Consider the following 19,465-nt stretch of genomic DNA (forward strand, 5'->3'; position numbering starts at 1 on the left):
CCATTAAAGTTAGAGCAGTTGTTCTACAAGCTTAAGAGTTCTGGAAGGAACTACAAGTGTACAATTATTATATTTCTGTGGACAAATTGTTTTCTGGTGTTGATGTTAGCTTTATGGAATGTCTTTATGCGCTTTGCTCCATGGAAGGTGGAATCGGGGTATTTTTGTAGGTATTCATTTTGAGAATGAAATTCTTCTGTTTTCCACGTGTAGGTGAGGAGGCATCATTGCCTATCACAAGTGGCGGAAGCTACCAGGTGCTTGTAAACAACGTATTCTATTTCACACAGCGTGTGGTCGATAAACTTTGGCAAGGCATGTTCAACAAGGAATCGAAGTTGCTTATAGATTTCACAATCCAGTTAATTGCACAGGTATGCTCACATCATTTAGCGTCATTGTTTGCTTAAATAAACATTTCTAAGGTGTGTATATGGACAGAAAGATCATCCCATACCTGTTTTCCTTTAAATATTCCTTTCCACAAAAACAGTAAAAATTGAAAGATTTAGCCAACCTGAAGAGAAATCATTACGTTTTCCTTTTGATGGATACCCATCTCATACTAAACTGAATCAAAGTTATAGTGGTCTAATTACTTTTTCACAGCTTGGAGATAACATCCTATTAAAATCAGCTGTTTCCTCACAGCTTCAGTTGTACTGGCACCAGCAGCACCTTCTGCAGCTAAAGTCAGATCTTGTATCTGGAAATTACATTAGAGCAAGGGGGCAACTTCCTATCTCTCCTATTCCCCAGCCTCTGAAATTTCCACAACAGTTGTGGATTTCTTCAGTAGATGTGTTGAGGGGGGAAAAAAGTGTGTTCTGCACATCTATCAAAAGCTTCATCCTATCTTAACTTTTTTTTTCTTTCACAGGAAACAGTGAAAGTAAGAACAAGAGGCAGTGTTAGCAATTATTTAGGCTAATTTCCAAGATAATTGAACGTTCTAATTTAGCAGAGGAGATTATGGCTAAAAAATACATTTAAAAACACAGAAGTTTAAGCATACAGTATTGCTGCAATTTCTCTGTTGAAAGTATTTGTGTGTTGTCTTTTTTAAGTCAAAAAGAAGATCTCAGGGATTATCCCTGGATGCCATTTATCACTGCCTGAACAGGACCATCTTGTACCAGTTCTCAAGGCCACATAAAACAGTTCCCCAGCAAGTTGCTCTTCTCGATTCTCTAAGGATGCTTACTGTGAACCGAAACCTGATCCTGGGACCAGGGAATCATGATCAAGAGTTCATCAGCTGTCTGGCTCATTGCTTGATTAATCTTTATGCAGGAAGGTAAGCATCCCAGAGCGTATGCTTCACACATTTGTTGATTTAATAAATTGTTTACTTTAAATAATCATCAAGATTATTAACGCTAAGTTTCTTTTTCATAGTTGTGGTTTATAAATCATAGTCCACATTTCTGCTGTTTTGAAAGGCAAAGTAGAGTAACTGATCCTTGTAGAAATGGAGTTTTGATTCTGGAATGGCAACTGGTAATTAGATATAAAAGGTAAAAAGACAATCACAAGCAGGTTTGGAGGGCTTTTTAATACTAGTTTTGAATGCTGTATCAGCTATCAGTTTTGCTTGCCCCCTTGGAATGCTTCAGATGACCAGCTTCTGCTCACAACATATTGAAATAATGCAAATGGGTTGAGTCTGCACAAACGATAGAACTTCTGAGCATCATTATATGAAAGAAGCATGTTCATAATTATTTTTCGTCAGCTTCCTACCTAAACCACTTAACTTCAAGAGAGGAAAGACGTTACCTTGAGATAAATAGCCCTTTCTTGATCTTCCTTTGGAAAAGCCAGTTGTCAAAAACAAGTCATGATTGTCGTTTGGAATTTATTACCTCCATAACTTTTACCAATTAAATCTGTCTGTGCTTACTCATAACTTAGGCTGAGTTGTTGTATATTACTTTCTCCATGATGCACTAGAATATAGAATTTCTTATGTTAAAATAACCTGTCTCTCCAATACCTGTTGCATATCAATGCACTATCACTAATGTTATATTTTTAATTCAGCCCTTGCCCACATGAGGCATTTGCTGACCTGTTGTCTTTTGATATTTTTGGGTGGTTCATTATGATGCCTTTTTCAATATGAGCTTCTTGAGTTATTCAGAAAACATGATAACTTGGGTATATTTATAGAATGCAGAAAACTGTCTATTTTTATCAGGACCAGCTCTCCTTACCCCCACAGCTTTTCTAAAGCAAATATCCCTCCTTCACGTCTAACCTTATTGGATGCTGTTTACAGCAGTGTAGAGGGTTTTGGTCTGGAAGCAGAAGCCAGAATGACTACATGGCATATCATGATACCTTCTGACATTGAACCAGATGGAGTCTACAGTCAAGATGTTGGTGAAGGTACGAATGCACCTTGAAGCAGTTAGGATGTGAGTCTGAAATATGCGTTAATGTCACCTGCTGTACTTCTCCCATTTTCCCATTCTTTCCCTAATCTTTTAGCTATTTGTTAGAGAGTCAATGGGGAGTTATTTTCCAATGGGCTATGAAGAAGAGATTAGAAATGCTAAACAGATTTCAATTCACTAGATTGAAATGTAGGCCTAATTGACAGCAGTTTGATAGTATAAGATGGGGAATTAAACTGATTATAGGCTATGTATCCACTTTAAATAGATCCTGCTAAGCTGCAGTCAAGAATGCATTAGAATTAGACTTAAATCTCTGTCACTCTGTGAAAATCTGTAGAAGCAGTAAACAAACAAAAAGCGTCTTGGTGACCAATAACATTTTAGCTTCTGCCAGACACACAGAAAAGTCAGTGCCAACAAAAAGCTGATCAGAGGGTTGATTCCATACTTAGGATTCTTGTACCAAAAGTGCCATTGCTTGGATTCCTCTGTGTGAAATGTGGCATTTTCAATGGAGCATTTTCCCATTACATTTTAGTAGCTGGGTGTCTACCTAAGAAAGAGGTAATCTGTCAAATATCCAAGTACTAAGCTGTAAAGGACTTTATGTGGCTCCAAAGCTGGAGCTGAAAAAAGGGCAGTCCTCTCTGTAGGAAACCATTCAGTTAAACACCATAAGCTCATAGAACTTGCATGTTATCAACTTTTCTTTACATTAGTATCTTGTTATATTAATCTTGAGTTGGCATTGCAAGCATCTGGCATTAGAATTGGTTGCTTTTCCGATAAAAGTTATGATACTGCAGATTATTCCATAGATCACGTTGGCACTTAGTCTCTGCAAATTGTACAGTACTGATGCTAGAAATAATGCTTAGATGAATGTCTTACTATACTTATCTCTCAGCACTTTTCCAATTTTGTGGTTCTAATAGTTGATCACAATTTTGTTACATTCTCATATTTAGGCCGCCAGCTTCTCCTTAAAGCTGTAAATCGTGTGTGGACAGAGTTGATCTACAGCAAGAAACAGGTTTTGGAAGAGGCTTTCAGAGTATCCCTTCCAGTCAACGACAGAGGCCATGTGGATATTGCAGTTGCAAAGCCCCTCATTGAAGAAGCCAGTTTAAAATGTTGGCAGAATCACTTAGGTAAGAGCAGGGGAAGAAGTCTAATGCTCAGCTTTAGGTTTTAGGACATAATGTGTACTGTGAAGAGGTGTTCAAAACATTTTGAACTTAAAACATTTTATACTCGAAATGCCTCCAGAAGATTCAAAATCACATTTAGAATTTGAAACCACGGCTTTGAACTTGAAATTGAGTGCTTTGAGTTCAACCTTTTTCAAATTCAAAATGTCATGATCAACATTCTGGGGACATCAAGCAGGGAGGCTTCAGGCTGCTTGCCTGTGATGCATATTTCAAATTTCCTTCTAGCCTGTGCCAGAGCCATCCAGTCTGGGAGGTCCCTTAACCAACCCTGCAGGGGAAGATTCCTCTTCACTTTCGCCCATGGTACTTGTTAAGAAGGCTGTTCTTAGCTTTCTTTCATAGTGTGATCACGGTAGAAGAAGGCTGAGAGGGGGTCTGAATCAGCCCAAAACTTAACTTGGGTCTTATAAGCAAGTAGATCTCTGGAATTTTGTTGAAACAAAGCTCTCCTTGGAAGCTTGGCAAGTTCCTAATACTTTGTAGAAGAATATTGAAATTTGGATTATATTAGTTGGCAGTGCTATGCTTATATGGGGAGTTGTAGAGTACAATTATAGCATTTTGATCAACTGTCTATCTTCTAGCTCATGAAAAGAAATGCATCAGTAGAGGAGAAGCTTTGATTCCAGCGACCCAATCAAAGCTCTCTCGAGTCAGCAGTGGCTTTGGCCTCTCCAAGCTAACCGGATCAAGAAGAAATAGAAAAGAAAGTGGACTTAGTAAACACAATCTATCCACACAGGTATCTTACAGAATTAAAAGGCTATGCAAGTTCAAAATTAAATTTAACTGTTTTCTTTTACTCATTTAGCAACTTGTTCTGTTTTTTTAATATCACTTAATAAATTGTTTGCTTCCTTCACTGTATTTTGGGGATATCCAGGATTGGCAATTTGTAATCCTTCAAATGTTTTTGGGCTACATCTCAGTCTTCTCTGAGAAGTCCAGAATCCACTGAAATAAAATAAACAAGTTTTTCTTCTACTCGGTCAATTGAAAGGAACAAGTAATCTTTATATGGCAGAAACTATCAATCTGTTTGCCAAAATTCTATTAAAAACTAATACTTCTTTGTTGTTTTTAATGCTGTTCTATATGTTTTCAAGAATGGACTCCTTTCTGTCTATGCTAATATTTGTATTCTTACCATTAGGAGATTTCCCAGTGGATGTTTACTCACATTGCTGTGGTTAGAGACTTGGTAGACATGCAGTATAAAGAATATCAAGAGGTAAATGAAAATAATACTCAGGCCTAATGATTTAATCATATCCATTGTTCATTTCAGTGGCCCCACTATGCCTAAAATAATTGTCATAGATTTTTATCATGTATTTCTGTATTTTCTCATTTTCCATGTATCTGTAGAAATTGTGATAATCTGGAAACTACAACTTCAGTTTTAAGTTATTGAATGTTGCAGAGTTTTTCAGAACTAGGTCTGCAAAAAGCAAAACATAAGAAGAGTGCTACTCAATCAAGCCCTGTGCTCATCTGCTCCAGCATTTTGTGTCACACAGTGGCCAGCAGGATGCACCTGGGGAACTTGCTGGGCTGAACAGCAAAATCTCCCTTCCATTGTCCCTTCCTTGTATTTAAGGCTGCCATTCAGGAGGTAGTAAACAGCCATCATAAGTTGCTGATTATACTCTCCCCATCCATTCACCTGTCCATTTCCTTTTAAAATAATCCAAATTAACTACCACTGCCACAGCTGTTGGCAGTGAATTCCACAGTGTGACCTGGCACTATGAACTAGTATTTCCTTCTGTCCTGAAATTCACCACAACTAATTTCAGTGGGTGATCTTGAGTTTTAATATGGCGAAAGAGAGAAATTCACCTTGATCCATATTATGTATGCCAAGCATGACTGAATATACTTCGTTGTATTTTCTCTTACCCTCCTTCATTCCAGGCTTCAGATGCTGGTGTCATTCCTCCTAAAGGAGCTGCTCCAGCCCTCTTAATTACTTTGGTTACTATTTCTGAACTTCTTCTAACTCTGTAAGATTCTTTCCACCATGACACCAAGATTCCTGTCCTGGTCAGTCACTGACAGCTTAGATTCTTTAAATTGAACTGTGACTTGCCAGTTTGAAGCCAGTTTGGAGAAATCCTTCTGTAGCTCTCCACGTCCTTGTTTTTATTTTATTAAGTTTGGTATCACCAGCAAATACAGTCCCTTTAATGTTTAGTCCTTACATCAAATTACTTAAATGCATACTGTAGCGCTAGTTTCAATACTGAACTCAAGAGGACCTTACTTTGTACACCAATATGAGAATTCCCATTTTTGTTACTGTCTGATTTCTGCTTTATCACCCAGTTGCCAATTTATGAGAGCACTTGCCTTCTTGTCCCATTTTAGCTGAGTTTGCTCAGGGGTATTTAGTGAAGGTGTTCATCAGATTGTTTTTGCAAATACAAGTATTCAAGAAAAACAGATCATAAGATTGGATGGATGAGTAGGAAACAAGGAAGGCTTTCTCTGAAGGACTATAATTCACCTAACAACTAGGCACTAGCAACACTTAAAGGAAGCATCAGCACTCTTATAGGCTTGAAGGCTATGTCTCCAAATTGGGGTGAGAGCGTAGAGTTGAACTAGGACCACAAAGGATGGTTCCTCCCACATCTCAGTACAGGTAGTCCTCACTTAACAACCAATTTTCCAGTCCCTATGTGGTCGTTAAGCAGTGCGGTCATTAAGTGAGTCACCACATGACAGGCCCATTTTTACAACCATTGTTAAGTGAATCCAGCTTCCCCAATTGACATTTTTTGCCAGAAACCGGCAAAAAAGGTTGCAAATCACGATCACGTGACTGCAGGACGTGGCAACTGGTCGTAAATGCGAGCTGGCTGCCAAGTTTCCTTGCAATACCTGGGGGAGGTGGCCTCACATGGCCAGCAGCTGCTCGCGAAGGGCCAGGGTGGGTACACCTCAGCAGCAGCAGAAGCAACAAGGAGGTGGTGGAGCTCAGGGTGGGAGGGCAGCTGCGGCTGGGAGTGGGCTGGGGCGGTTGCGGCTTCCTGGGGTGGCTGAGCTTTGTGCCGCGCTGCTGGGCTGGGGCTGAGGCTGGGGCTGGGGCTGGGGCTGGGGCTGGGGTTTGCGCTGCAGCTCAGGGGCTTCTTGCAGCCCTGGAGTCACAGTGCACCAAGAAGCCCCTGAGCAGCAGCATGGCAAGCAGCCCCAGAGCCGCATAGTTCTGGGGCTCCTTGCTGCCCTGCAAGGCAGGGTGCAGGGCGGCCAAAAGGACAGAGATGGGGGGGAGATGGGCAGGTGGGGGGAGTTGAAGGGAAGGCAATCCCTTACCTTGGAAGAACTGATATTCGGGAATAACTCAGATTGGGGTGGGTCCTCAGCTAACGACCGGTGGAATTTTGTTAACAACAGGAATGGGGAGTGCCAAGATTGTTGTTGCTAAGCAATGCAATCGTGTGACATCACGCTTTATGACCGCACCACTTAGCAATGGAAATTCTGATCCCAATTTAAGTTGAGGACTATCTATATGTGATAGTAAAAGCTACTTCAGGGATAGATCCTAGCTTTGATTTTTAACTCCATGGGTAAGGTGAGTACCTAAATCTTCAACTGCAAATCTTGAGGTTTTTTTTAAAAAAAAGGTTCAAGGAGGGCATTGTTGTTGTTGTTTTGCCTGAAGTCATAAGAGGTTCGCAGTAGAATTACTGTAGAAGATGGCTAATGATAAAATGGCAGCTAACTTATTCCTTTTTCTAGCGTCAGCAAAATGCATTGAAGTATGTGACAGAAGAGTGGTCTCAAATTGAATATGAGTTGTTACGGGAGAGAGGACTATGGGGGCCTCCCATTGGTTCTCACTTGGACAAATGGATGCTGGAAATGACCGAAGGGCCATGTCGAATGAGGAAGAAGATGGTACGAAATGACATGTTTTATGTGCAGTATCCTTACATGCCAGATACTGAACATGAGACTAATTTGCTGGTAAGTGCAAATACACGAGAAAACCTGTTTGTAGATTTGAGCGGCAGTTAAGCACTGTCTGATTGCTTGTATTACTGAAAAGAATATTCATCATAAAGCCTCTCATCTGTAATGCATCAAATGTAATTCATTGGCCATTAATATTCATTGGCCATGGATTTATTGAAGTTTTCTGGGAATGCATTGCCATTGGATTATTGATAGATGTTGATTTATCTCTAAGGGATTGTCACCAACAAATATTTGAAGTAGCTGCCTAAGCCACATAAGCCGTATAGTTTTTCGTTTTCAGTTTCTTCTAGAATCCAGTTGCTTAATATTTCAGTTGGAGCATAAGCAAAGTAAAGTGGTCTGTGGCTTGCTCCTTGTCCTGATGGGCAGGCCAGATCTATACATTTATGATGCACCAAGCCAGAGATAGCGTGCCTGAAAGATGCTTTATGATTTCCTTGTATTTGTACTTCTAGGGAGACAGCAAAAATATGAAATGTAATGAGCCGCTAGTAGATTACCATACAGGATTGATCTTTAAATTTAACTTGCTGGATTAAAAGCTAATGCAGATAGAGCTGGCCTGATCAAAAATATTTAGGAAGGTGATAATTCATTTTTAGACATAACAAGCATGGCTTTTAATAATCTATTGTACTTGCAGACTGAAGATTGAAAGTGTTAATTCTATCAACTGAGAATTCCTAAAATGCTATATATGCAGTTCTTCCCTAGAATATTAATTCAGATCATATATCCAGTTTACAGTTAAGTAGAATTTAACCTCATGCCTAGTTCTAACTCTTTTTAATGTATCAGCTGCTATGGTGTTGTTTTTTTTCCCTGCCTTGCAATCCATGATACAGAAAAAAGAAAGATTCAGTCTAGTATTTTGAAGGCTTGACCAGAATAGGTTCTGATAATTTTAGCCAAGTGAACATGCCATCATCATGCCAACATTCTTCCTTAGTGTGATTTTTTTCCCCCTCATGTTTTTACATTTAATACCCTGTTTTCAGTTTGACTTCTCAAGTAAAGCTCCGGAGACATCTGACGATGCCACTCCTCAAAAGGTAAAGAAAGAAAGATATCCACGGGTGGCCAAGTGGATAGAAACCTCTCTGTGCATGTTAGGCAATCTTAACAAAGCTTCCATGGATGGCTTTTGTTCTTTCTCAGTAACTCTGTTCTTGTAAAATTAATGATTTATCGTAAATACACTTAAGGGGGTGTGGCTGTATTCTCTTCACATCTTGATTTAATACAGTGTTTCTCAACTTCAGCAACTTTAAGATGCATGGATTTCAACTCCATAGATGTTCGCTGGGGAATTCTGGGAGTTGGAGTCTCCACATGCTGGCTGGGGAATTCTGGGAGTTGGAGTCCACACATGCTGGCTGGGGAATTCTGGGAGTTGAACTCCACACATCTTAAAGTTGCTGAAGTTGGGAAATACTGATCTAATATGATGTCTCTGTAACTCCTCCTGTCTGTGCTATACACTAACAGTTTGAGATTGTATAGTAATGTCACTCAACATTTTCATAATAGTTTCAGTGCTAATTCCAAATCTAACTGATTATCTGAAAGTTCTGTTCAGCTTTCAGTTGGCTGTCTCCATTATATCTCTAGACAGCCAGGAGATTCTGTGCTCATATATATATATATATATATATATATATACACACACACACACACACACACTTTACCTAATTAATGTGTTAATTTGCTTAATCTCTTAATTCAAATATTTTAAGAAACCTGCACGATATCGAAGAGCTATAAGCTATGACAGCAAAGAATATTACATGCGCTTGGCTTCTGGAAACCCTGCTGTCTTTCAAGATGCCATTGAAGAGAGCTCCGAAGGAGAAGCTGCTCAGCAAGAGCCAGAGCATGGCGAGGATACTATCGCAAGAGTTAAAGGTTGCATTTTCTTTCCTCCTCCTTTTTTCACAGATAGACCCTGATGTCTATTTGGCAGGCTAAAACTATCAATGACACATTTCTGTTTTGGGGAGATACAGTAACTAATGAACTCTTATTTTATACAAAGGGGAAGAAATGAATCATTTTTACATTTCTAATATAGGGCCAAGTTAAATGATTTAGCTGAAACTTTTTTTCTTTCATATGTCATCAGTGACCAAAGGTAGTCAGGATACCTTATTAAGAACATGATCCTCCCTTTCCTAAAGAGGCATAAAATGTTGTTCGGGTGGTCTGTGTTCTTTTTTACTCTTATTCTATTATCCTTCCTTCCTTGTTCGTGTGAATGGACAACAGCATATTCTGTTTCTTCATTAACTTGTATTTTAAAAAAGTGCAATGTATGATTGCTTTCTTGAACATATTTCTCACAATTTTACTGTTATTTTTATAAGTTAAAATTGCTGAACATTGTGTTGCGACTTTTTGGGAAGAGTGAAATCCAAAGCTAGTTAAGTTCTGATAGGCATTTGAGTCTGAGTGAATCTCAGCATTTCAAATTGAATCAGTATCGATTAAAAGAAATTACTAGAGTATAACACCCTAATTAGTATTGGTAACATGTCAGAGTACTAAAGCAACTGTTTTGGTGATTAGTGTTGGTATGAACAGGAATATTTCCTCAGCTTCTCCATTCCTGTTGAATATAACACACATCTGTAGCTTATATTATATCAAATGCTCCCTGTGTGGGCCAATCAATCACAGTTTTATCTCCCTTTGCTGTATGGAATTCAAGATTATGCATCTGAAGTCCACATGTTACACCCAAAACCGGCCTGTTCAGTAGCTTCAGAGGGCAAATTGTGACTTGTCCAAGATCATTTACTGAGTTTCATTGCTAAGCAACACCATGGACCTACTGACTGCCTTTGACCAAATAGCTCTTAGTAAAATGGAAATGTTGATCTACCTTTTTGTTTCATTGGATCAGCTGCTGGTTCTGCTGAAATTCTGTCTTCTTTTAGATGTGATTTTACAGGCATGGCCACAGGTCTCAAATTCAGTAAAACAGACATTTATTTCAATTGTCTTGTTGATTTATTGCTCTACTCAGTTACCATACAAAGCTCCTTGATTTATATAAACATGTTGTTGATGCATTCTGTTATATAATGCAGGTCTTGTTAAACCACCATTAAAGCGATCTCGTTCTGCGCCTGATGGGGGTGATGAGGAGAATCAGGAGCAAATGCAGGATCAGATAGCTGAGAGCAGCTCAATAGATGAAGAGGAAAAAACTGATAATACTACTTTACTTCGACTTCTTGAAGAAGGGGAGAAGGTACATAAAGTTCACCTATATATCCCCAGATCTTCCTTCTGAATATATTATTACACTAGGTTCCTTTCAGAAAGTTGTATAGCACTTTCAAATTAACAGGGATTTAAGTGGGATCTTACCAAAGGAAGAATCTTTGTACCAAGTTGTCCTATTAATTGAGACAGAATGTTCCACAGGAAATCCTGTTACAGCTGACTACTAATGAATACTAATAGCCTAGTGTTTGATTTAATCTCCTGTTAAGCTCTTCTTTTTACATGTTTGCCATAAGAATAATTAAACTTTTACCTGACAAACAATATTAAATTGGATCTCAGCGGTTCACTGAAGCTTAAGCTTACCTTTGCTAAGCTTATTTAAATATATTTATATCAAAGTTGATGGAAAATAATGACCAGATTTCCAGAGAGCTGCTGAACAGGCTTTGAATATATACTGTAGGCATACACAAAGCTAGGGATGATGGATTTAAATATGTACTTTCTGCAGTATTGTGTAATGTTGAAGATCATTCTCTCTCTCTCTCTCACGCGCGCACACACACACACACACACACATGCTAGTAGTTTTGTATCAGGGAATTATTACTAGTTTTTTAGATGCTGCGCTTTTCACTATCTCTTTTCTTTATCATATCTGTGAAACCAAAGTTAAATTATTTTATGTTCAATTAACATTTTCATAATTAATCACACTCAAATAGCTTATTTTCAGAGAGCCCGATTATTTACTTTGAGTTTTCTATAGTTCATGGGATTTCTGCAGATATCCACCAAATTCACTGATTCAAGATCAACTTGATCATTTCCATTATTTCAGAATAACTGTTTATCAACTTCTCATTTATCTGAAGTTCTGATTTTGAAGATACTGTGTTTCAGTTCTGACACTGGGAGCTGATGAAACTTTTTCAGGACTGTTACCCCTAAAATAAAACATTCATCTTCAATGACACATTTCTTTCTTCATTTGTATTTTATTTCTTATAGTTATCTATGAAAGGCTCAAAATACTTGAAGTTAAATGCTTATTTGAGGATTCTTCTTCCTAGAAGCTGCATCCTGTATTAAAGTGATTTTTCCCCCCAGAACCAAAAAGGAAATATATATACACATACCTATATGTATACATATACAATATTTTATCTGCTGATTTAAAAGATGGGTTTTATTACAGATACAACATATGTATCGTTGCGCCCGGGTTCAAGGACTAGACACCAGTGAGGGGCTTCTTCTCTTTGGTAAAGAGCATTTTTATGTGATTGATGGATTTACTATGACTGCTACGCGGGAAATACGGGACATTGAGACGCTACCTCCAAAGTGAGTTAGGCTTTACAATATTTGACAATGCAAGAGAAAAATGTTAATTTGATACGTGAAAACTTAATACGTAAAAATGTACAAAATCTGCTCCTAATCCCAGTTGTGATATGATGGGATAGATAATGCTGAAAATACGGTAAAAAAGATCATTCAGATGAATGCACAAAATGAAGAAAGAAAGATTTACTGAAGATCATTCTAGATTGATAATTTCACTCATACCTTCCATCTTACTCTCAATTTCTACAGTATGCATGAGCCTATTATACCCCGAGGAGCAAGACAAGGTCCGAGTCAACTCAAAAGGACATGCAGTATTTTTGCCTATGAAGATATCAAAGAAGTGCATAAGAGAAGATACTTGTTGCAGGTGATGTATGTTGTTGTTGTTGAGTCGTTAAGTCATGTCTGACCCTTTGTGACCCCATGGACCACAGCACGCCAGGCCTTCCTGTCCTCCACTGTCTCCCGGAGTTTACTCGAGTTCATGTTCATTGCATCAGTGATGCTATCTAACCATCTCCTCCTCTGCTGTCCCCTTCTCCCTTTGCCTTCAGTCAGAGTTATGCAAAGGCATGCCTGTTTGATACTTGATAAAAGGACTGAAAGCACCCTGTGTTTTTAATGGGGAATGACATCTTATAGATAGGACTGCATATAGGTATTTTTCGTCTGTGTTTCATTCAAGCAAAGGGAAGACTGTAAATTAATTTCTCAGCTAAGTGACCATGTCAGCTGCTTGAGACACATTTTTAAAAGGTATCTTCCATTGCAGCCAATTGCTGTTGAAGTATTCTCAGGTGATGGACGGAACTACCTGCTGGCTTTTCAAAAAGGAGTGAGAAATAAAGTCTATCAAAGGTACTATAAATTATTTCCCAGTTGAGTATCTGCCGCTAATGTATAGTGGGTGATAATGTTAAACAACTGTAACATTTATTTAGTTAACTGAGTTCTATTGATTAGTTGGCTTCTTTTAAAGCTTTTTTAAAAAACTATTAAGACCTTGTAACCAAGAAGACTATTCACTACAGGTAGTACTCACTTAACAACCATTTGTTTAGTGACAGTTTGGACTTACAATGGTGTTGAAAAAAATGACTTACAACTGGTTCTCACACTTATGACCAATGCAGCGTCCCCACAGTCACATGGTCACGATTTGGATACTTGTCAACTGGTTCGCATTTATGACCATCGCAGTGTCCCATGGTCACCTGATCGCCATTTTTGACCTTTCCGGACGGCTTCTGGCAAGCAGAATCGATGGGGAACCCATGATTCGCTTAATGACCACGTGGTTTCCTTACCACCTCCAGTGATTTGCTTAACGACTGCCGCAAAAAAGGTCATAAAATCGGGTTGGATTTGTTTAATGACTGCTTCACTTAGCAACTGAAATTCTGGTCCCAGTTGTGGTCGTTAAGCAAGGACTACCTGTATGTGCAATAAGATAAGTGTGTATAGTCCAGTACAGTCAACCTGTTGTCATGGGCTACAATATAACTGTCTCCTCTAAAACAGATTTTCCCCACAGAAAAACTGGTCCTTGCTGGAGAGTCAAAGAAGAGTGAACAGACATTAAATGATAAGATTTCCCCATTGTCAGAAAGAAGCCTTTTGATTTTTTTGTTTTTGTTTGGATTTACACTGAATGGTGCACTTTTTTGCTTCTTAAGCATTAATCAAGAAAGTAAATTTGTAATAAAAAATGGAAATAATGATTGTATTAATTTGCCAGTTTGGCAGCTGCTACTGTCTGGATCTGATTGGAATGTATAGTTTGCTAATTGCTTTATTTTCTTACTTTTTAAAAAGGTTTTTGGCTGTGGTTCCATCTTTAACTGACAGCTCAGAGTCAGTATCCGGACAACGGCCCAATACCAGCGTAGAACAAGGGTAATTGTTCATATTCTCTGCTTCTGTGTAATACAACTCTAAGCTCAGTTTATAAGCAAATCTCACCACACATCGGCATGGAGTTTATAAAAAAAAAATCAGTCAAATTATAATTTCCTGTTTTTCATCCAAACCAGGAAACTAATATCAATAGTTTATGGAAGCACCTGTCAGTTTATTAAATCAAGATATAATAGTTGAACATAGCTGATATTATTGTGACTCAACTCTAAATTGTCATATTTAAGAAGATAAATCTCTGAATTTCACCGTTCTTCCTTAGTCTATCATGTACTGTCCTAACTGCATGCAAATAAAGCAAATTTTGGGAATTCTTTTTTTAAAAAGAAGAAATTTTCATAAAGTATCACTTTTTAACTATAGTGGATTCCTTCTTTATATTGTTCAATTCCCAGAAAAGTGGTAGGACATTTTTTTCTTAAATATTCACCAGATCAGACACTACACTTACTGGCCACATCTATACACCGATCATTTTCTTACGAACTCAGAAGTGTGAACATGAAGTTATATCATGTCTTCTTCAATAGCTCGTTTAAAATGGATAAAACTGAAACTTTCCCAAGACCATGCAATGAGATTTGGATTTTGAACCAAGGGATTAGGGATTTTTCCATATCTCAGCACCATACTACCTCTGAATGAAGTTAATCACACTAATCTGAATAAAATTAATTGAAAACCCAAGTTTTCATGAGTCACCCATGAATACAGTGACGCTTATTTGAATGGTAGCCTGTGAAATTAAGCATTTGTAATAACAGTAAAGCAATATAGCTTAAAATAAATAGGTTTGTTCCTTGCAATTTGAGCATTGCTGACTTTTTAACACTGTTAATTCAATGGGTTAAATCTTTCCTCATTAGATCTGGCTTGCTGAGCACTCTGGTAGGGGAGAAATCCGTTACACAAAGATGGGAGGTAAGCATAAGCAGTTCTGTTTCATTTTCCTATTGGGGGTGAAACAGAACATTGAAAATGTAATCTTGGAGTTTTATTTTCATGTTATATAAAGGAGTAGACAAACTTATGTTTTGAAGTTTTGTAATTGACAGATGAACTCAAATCCTGTTTGATCTCTGTCTCTCTCTGTCTCTCTCTCTCTGCAAAGAGAGGTGAAATCAGTAATTTCCAGTACCTGATGCACTTAAACACTTTGGCGGGCCGATCTTATAACGACCTTATGCAGTATCCTGTCTTTCCATGGATCCTTGCAGACTATGATTCAGAGGTAAATACAGACTCCGATGCATAGTAAAGTTGAAAAGAAGCCTAAAGTCCTGCATTTAAATTTACTCCTAATAAGGGCTGGAAAGCCTATTTGCTTACTTAATACATAATGATAGCATCTAGGTATTTGAAATGATCCTTTATCATTTGTCTAAATTCTGTGCCTAGATATAACTTAAATTACTGACAGAAAACAGGTGTCAGTTATATTGTCTTAAAACATGATGTTTATTCTTAATTATCCAGTCTTCACTGTTAAAACACAATGAATTATTGTTAATAATAATAAGTTATAATTATTATGTTAATATTGTTAATGAATTAATTATCTATTAATAGTGAAGTCTTAAACTTGAGAGTGTTAGAGATCCAAATGCAATAAAGGTGCATGCCAAAGAATTACTGTAAATCCAGGATGGATTTGTGTAGTCTATCAATTATTATTATTATTATTAATTAATACTGCTGGAATTTGCCTCCCGTTAGTTCTAGTGAATGGCTTTGCTAATCTTTGGTTGGTTTTTGTCCAAATCACATTCCACTGACTTGCTAAGGAAATGAGGAAAAAAGTTTGCAGTATTTTTACTCAAGCATTACTTTTCATCAACCAATCATTTAACAGCTTGGGGTTAAATATTTTTTGAGAAAGACTTAAGTAGCCTATAAGTGATAAATAGTGGTAACGTATACTATATTTTCTAAATAAAACTTGAGAAATATATTATAATTTGGCCTACCTAAGCAGCTAGATATCAGAATAGATATTAATATATTTAGATTTGAATATATTAAACAGATGGACCTAACAAATTTCTTAAGCATAGACTTTTATTTCCCCTTCTTTTAAAGGAATTGGATCTTAGCAACCCAAAGACATTTAGAAACTTGGCCAAACCAATGGGGGCCCAGACTGATGAGAGATTAGCTCAATATAAAAAGCGCTACAAAGATTGGGAAGATCCTAACGGTGAGTTATTAGCCTATGAATTTGTCAGCAAAGTGAATTTCGGTATATGTACACATGTTTATTCTTTTAAAAAACTTAACCAGTTATATTTAATATTTTAAGGGTCATGCTAATTTATTTCTTAATAGCAGTTATTGCATTAATATTTTAAACAGATAAGCAAATTATTTTAGCTGATGGACTTAGTTTGGAAGTTTGAAAAATGTCATGGACATCATAACAAAATGGCTATGATTATATTGTCATTCTATAAAAAAAGCCAGTTTCTCACTGAAATAATAGGTGAAACTAAAGAATAGATACTTTGTTCTAAATGATTAATATACAGCCTTGAAGCAAACAAAAACCCTATTACTTTGCATTTATGAAGTATTTGCAGAAATCCATTTCAATGAAAGACAAGCTTTGGGTAAAATAATCTGTGCAGCTTGGGATGCTTCAAATTAAAATCCTAGTCTAATAATGACTTTAGCTTCACTTGAAGGCCATCTTTCTGGTAATACAAATAGATATTAATTGTCAGACAGCCCTTCACTTAGAACAGTGTTTTTCAAGCTAGGTAACTTTAAGATGTGTGGACTTCAACTCCCAGAATTCCCCAGCCAGCATGCTGGCTGGGGAATTCTGGGAGTTGAAGTCCACATATCTTAAAGTTGCCAGGTTTGAAAAACACTGACTTAGAAGCACTTCTAGCCAATTCTTTCCATTCTTTCCATTTCATCTGGTTTACTTTGGCCTGGAAATCAAACTTAATAATCTTTCTAATGATAGGGAACAGTGTATGAATATAGTTTTTAGGGAAATTTGCTGCAGCCCTGTTGAAGAATCTCTGAACTAGATTACTTTGATATATTACCCTCCCCTCTCCAAAAATCTCTAAGCTTATTCATTCACTAAAGCTATTGTAATGGTCCTGTTTACTTGCCATTTCATTCATGCTTGTATTGTATTGTTTTCTTTCAGGTGAAACCCCAGCTTATCATTATGGAACTCACTATTCATCAGCAATGATCGTAGCTTCATACCTTGTGCGAATGGAGCCTTTCACACAGATATTTTTAAGGCTACAGGTGAAATATATAGCTTCATCCTGTGTGTCATGAGCACTGATGGTGAGCAGGAGGCGGCCCTTATCCAGGGGGGAAAATGCATGCGTAGTAGTGAGGAGTTGAGCAGCCATTCAAAGAGACACAGATCAGACCCGCCTTGACTTTTGGGGTTTATCTGTCTGGGTTTTCTCACGCTTCTTCAGTTTGTTAGGATTGATGTCCTAACAGCCAGGAACCACGCTGAGACGAGGAAAAGGTCTCTAGTGTTTTATTACTGCTACATTAGACAGAAAATCCTAACAAACTGAAGAAGTGTGAGAAAACCCATACAGATAAACCCCAAAAGTCAGGGCGGGTCTGTTTTGTGTCTCTTTGAATGACTGCTCAACTCCTCCCTACCACACATGTGTTTTCCCCCCTGGATAAGGACCCCCTCGTGCTCACCATCAGTGCTTATGACACTGTGTTTTGCAAAGCTTGATTTGCAGTATAATTCTCAGCATATTTAACTCTTCATCAGGGCGTTGTTCCACTGGACCGTTTTTTACTCTTAAACTGTTACTTATTTATTATGCCTGTTACATATTTATCATGCCAGAAAGTTGTCAGTTATGTGTGTGGCCACACCGTAGGCCAATTTTGCAGCTCAAATTTGTTTTTAGTGCAAATTAATCCTGCATACTTTGGCATAAATCTCACGGAAGATAGAATGACTACATCCTGAGTATACGTACACGGATTGCATGAGCATGGAATTCCTGAGAAATGAAAACGTGTCCGTTCACAACGCCAGATATTAAATTATTATCTTAATCAAAGTTAGCTGCATAAGATAAGAACATAATAGCCCTCCTGGCCCCTCTTAGCCCAGCATTCCGCCAGTGGCCAAACAGATACCCCTGAAATGCTCCCAGGCAGGAGTTGGAAATGTTTTATTTATTTTTATTCATTTATTACATTTTATTACCGCCCATCTCCCCTCCAAAGGACGGACCCTGGGCAGTTTACAAAAACAGGATTAAAATTCAGTATCAATATAAATACCATAATAAATATACAGTGGGAGTAAAGTGTAATAAAATATAGTAAAATCCAGATGGCTAAAAGTTGTGTTTCAGTCTGTGAGTAAAAATCGTCCTAGGGCGCTAGCCATCCCCACAAATGGCTGTTCCCCAGCCTGCTCCAGGCATGATGTCAAAACCAAGTTTTTAGCTTTTTGCGGAAGTCCAGGAACGAGGGGGCTTGTCTCACCTCTGGGGGAAGGATGTTCCATAGAATGGGACATAGGATGTTCCCTTTTTCCACTGTTGTCTCCCTGCAACTGGCAGCTGAAGGCATTCCATCCCAAATCTAAAACTGACCTTGAATCCCAAGAATAATAGTTCTTGATAGATCTCTCCTCAAAATGATTTTTTTTAAACAAATGTTTTGGAGTACAACTGATTATTTCCTTCCTTCCTTCCTTCCTTCCTTCCTTCCTTCCTTCCTTCCTTCCTTCCTTCCTTCCTTCCTTCCTTTGCTAGGCTTACATGCCACTCCAATCCTCAACTTAAATGGGAGGGAAAAAAATATAGTGGGTTTAAAAAAACATGACAGTTACAGTGATAATTATATAAATATATTAGAAATATATATGTACTTGAATAATATTTGCACTAGATAAGTATATATAGAATTGTAACTTTACTGTTAAAAGGATCTATCATATGGGTTTTTTCCTTTTATTTTCTTGTATTTTTCTCACTTTTTTTAAAGCATTTTCTACGTATTTTTTTCCTTTGACAATTTCTATTATTTCTATTATAATTATCTCTGTGTTTTGTTCCTATTTTCTCTTTTTGTCATTATTTTAAAATCAATAAAAATACATAAATAAAACCTTATAGGGAAGGGAAAAAAGATGGGCATTTTTTAATTTATTTCACAGATTACAATGCAGATGTTCTGTTCCTTCCGTAGGGTGGTCACTTTGACTTGGCCGACAGAATGTTTCACAGTGTGCGGGAAGCATGGTACTCTGCATCCAAGCATAATATGGCAGATGTCAAGGAGCTCATCCCAGAATTCTTCTACCTCCCAGAGTTGTTGCTTAATTCTAACAATTTTGATCTAGGT

The 19,465-nt window shown here is 37.7% G+C and overlaps 1 protein-coding gene across 1 annotated transcript in view; it reads left to right on the top strand.

Annotated features, from left to right (window-relative positions):
* WDFY3 (WD repeat and FYVE domain containing 3) overlaps nt 1-19,465 on the top strand; it is a 146,208-nt gene that overhangs the window by 105,115 nt on the left and 21,628 nt on the right. The window contains exons 36-54 of the mRNA XM_063309907.1: nt 214-374; nt 1,068-1,297; nt 2,282-2,391; nt 3,371-3,553; nt 4,201-4,358; nt 4,770-4,847; nt 7,364-7,591; nt 8,602-8,655; nt 9,340-9,508; nt 10,693-10,856; nt 12,033-12,181; nt 12,434-12,554; nt 12,960-13,045; nt 14,003-14,083; nt 14,971-15,025; nt 15,216-15,335; nt 16,184-16,301; nt 17,265-17,371; nt 19,310-19,463. Of these exons, the coding sequence (XP_063165977.1) occupies nt 214-374; nt 1,068-1,297; nt 2,282-2,391; nt 3,371-3,553; nt 4,201-4,358; nt 4,770-4,847; nt 7,364-7,591; nt 8,602-8,655; nt 9,340-9,508; nt 10,693-10,856; nt 12,033-12,181; nt 12,434-12,554; nt 12,960-13,045; nt 14,003-14,083; nt 14,971-15,025; nt 15,216-15,335; nt 16,184-16,301; nt 17,265-17,371; nt 19,310-19,463 (2,526 nt within the window). The remainder of the gene's footprint in view (nt 1-213; nt 375-1,067; nt 1,298-2,281; nt 2,392-3,370; nt 3,554-4,200; nt 4,359-4,769; nt 4,848-7,363; nt 7,592-8,601; nt 8,656-9,339; nt 9,509-10,692; nt 10,857-12,032; nt 12,182-12,433; nt 12,555-12,959; nt 13,046-14,002; nt 14,084-14,970; nt 15,026-15,215; nt 15,336-16,183; nt 16,302-17,264; nt 17,372-19,309; nt 19,464-19,465) is intronic.

This window comes from Candoia aspera, chromosome 8, assembly GCF_035149785.1.
Source record: "Candoia aspera isolate rCanAsp1 chromosome 8, rCanAsp1.hap2, whole genome shotgun sequence".
Taxonomy (NCBI): Eukaryota; Metazoa; Chordata; class Lepidosauria; order Squamata; family Boidae; genus Candoia; species Candoia aspera.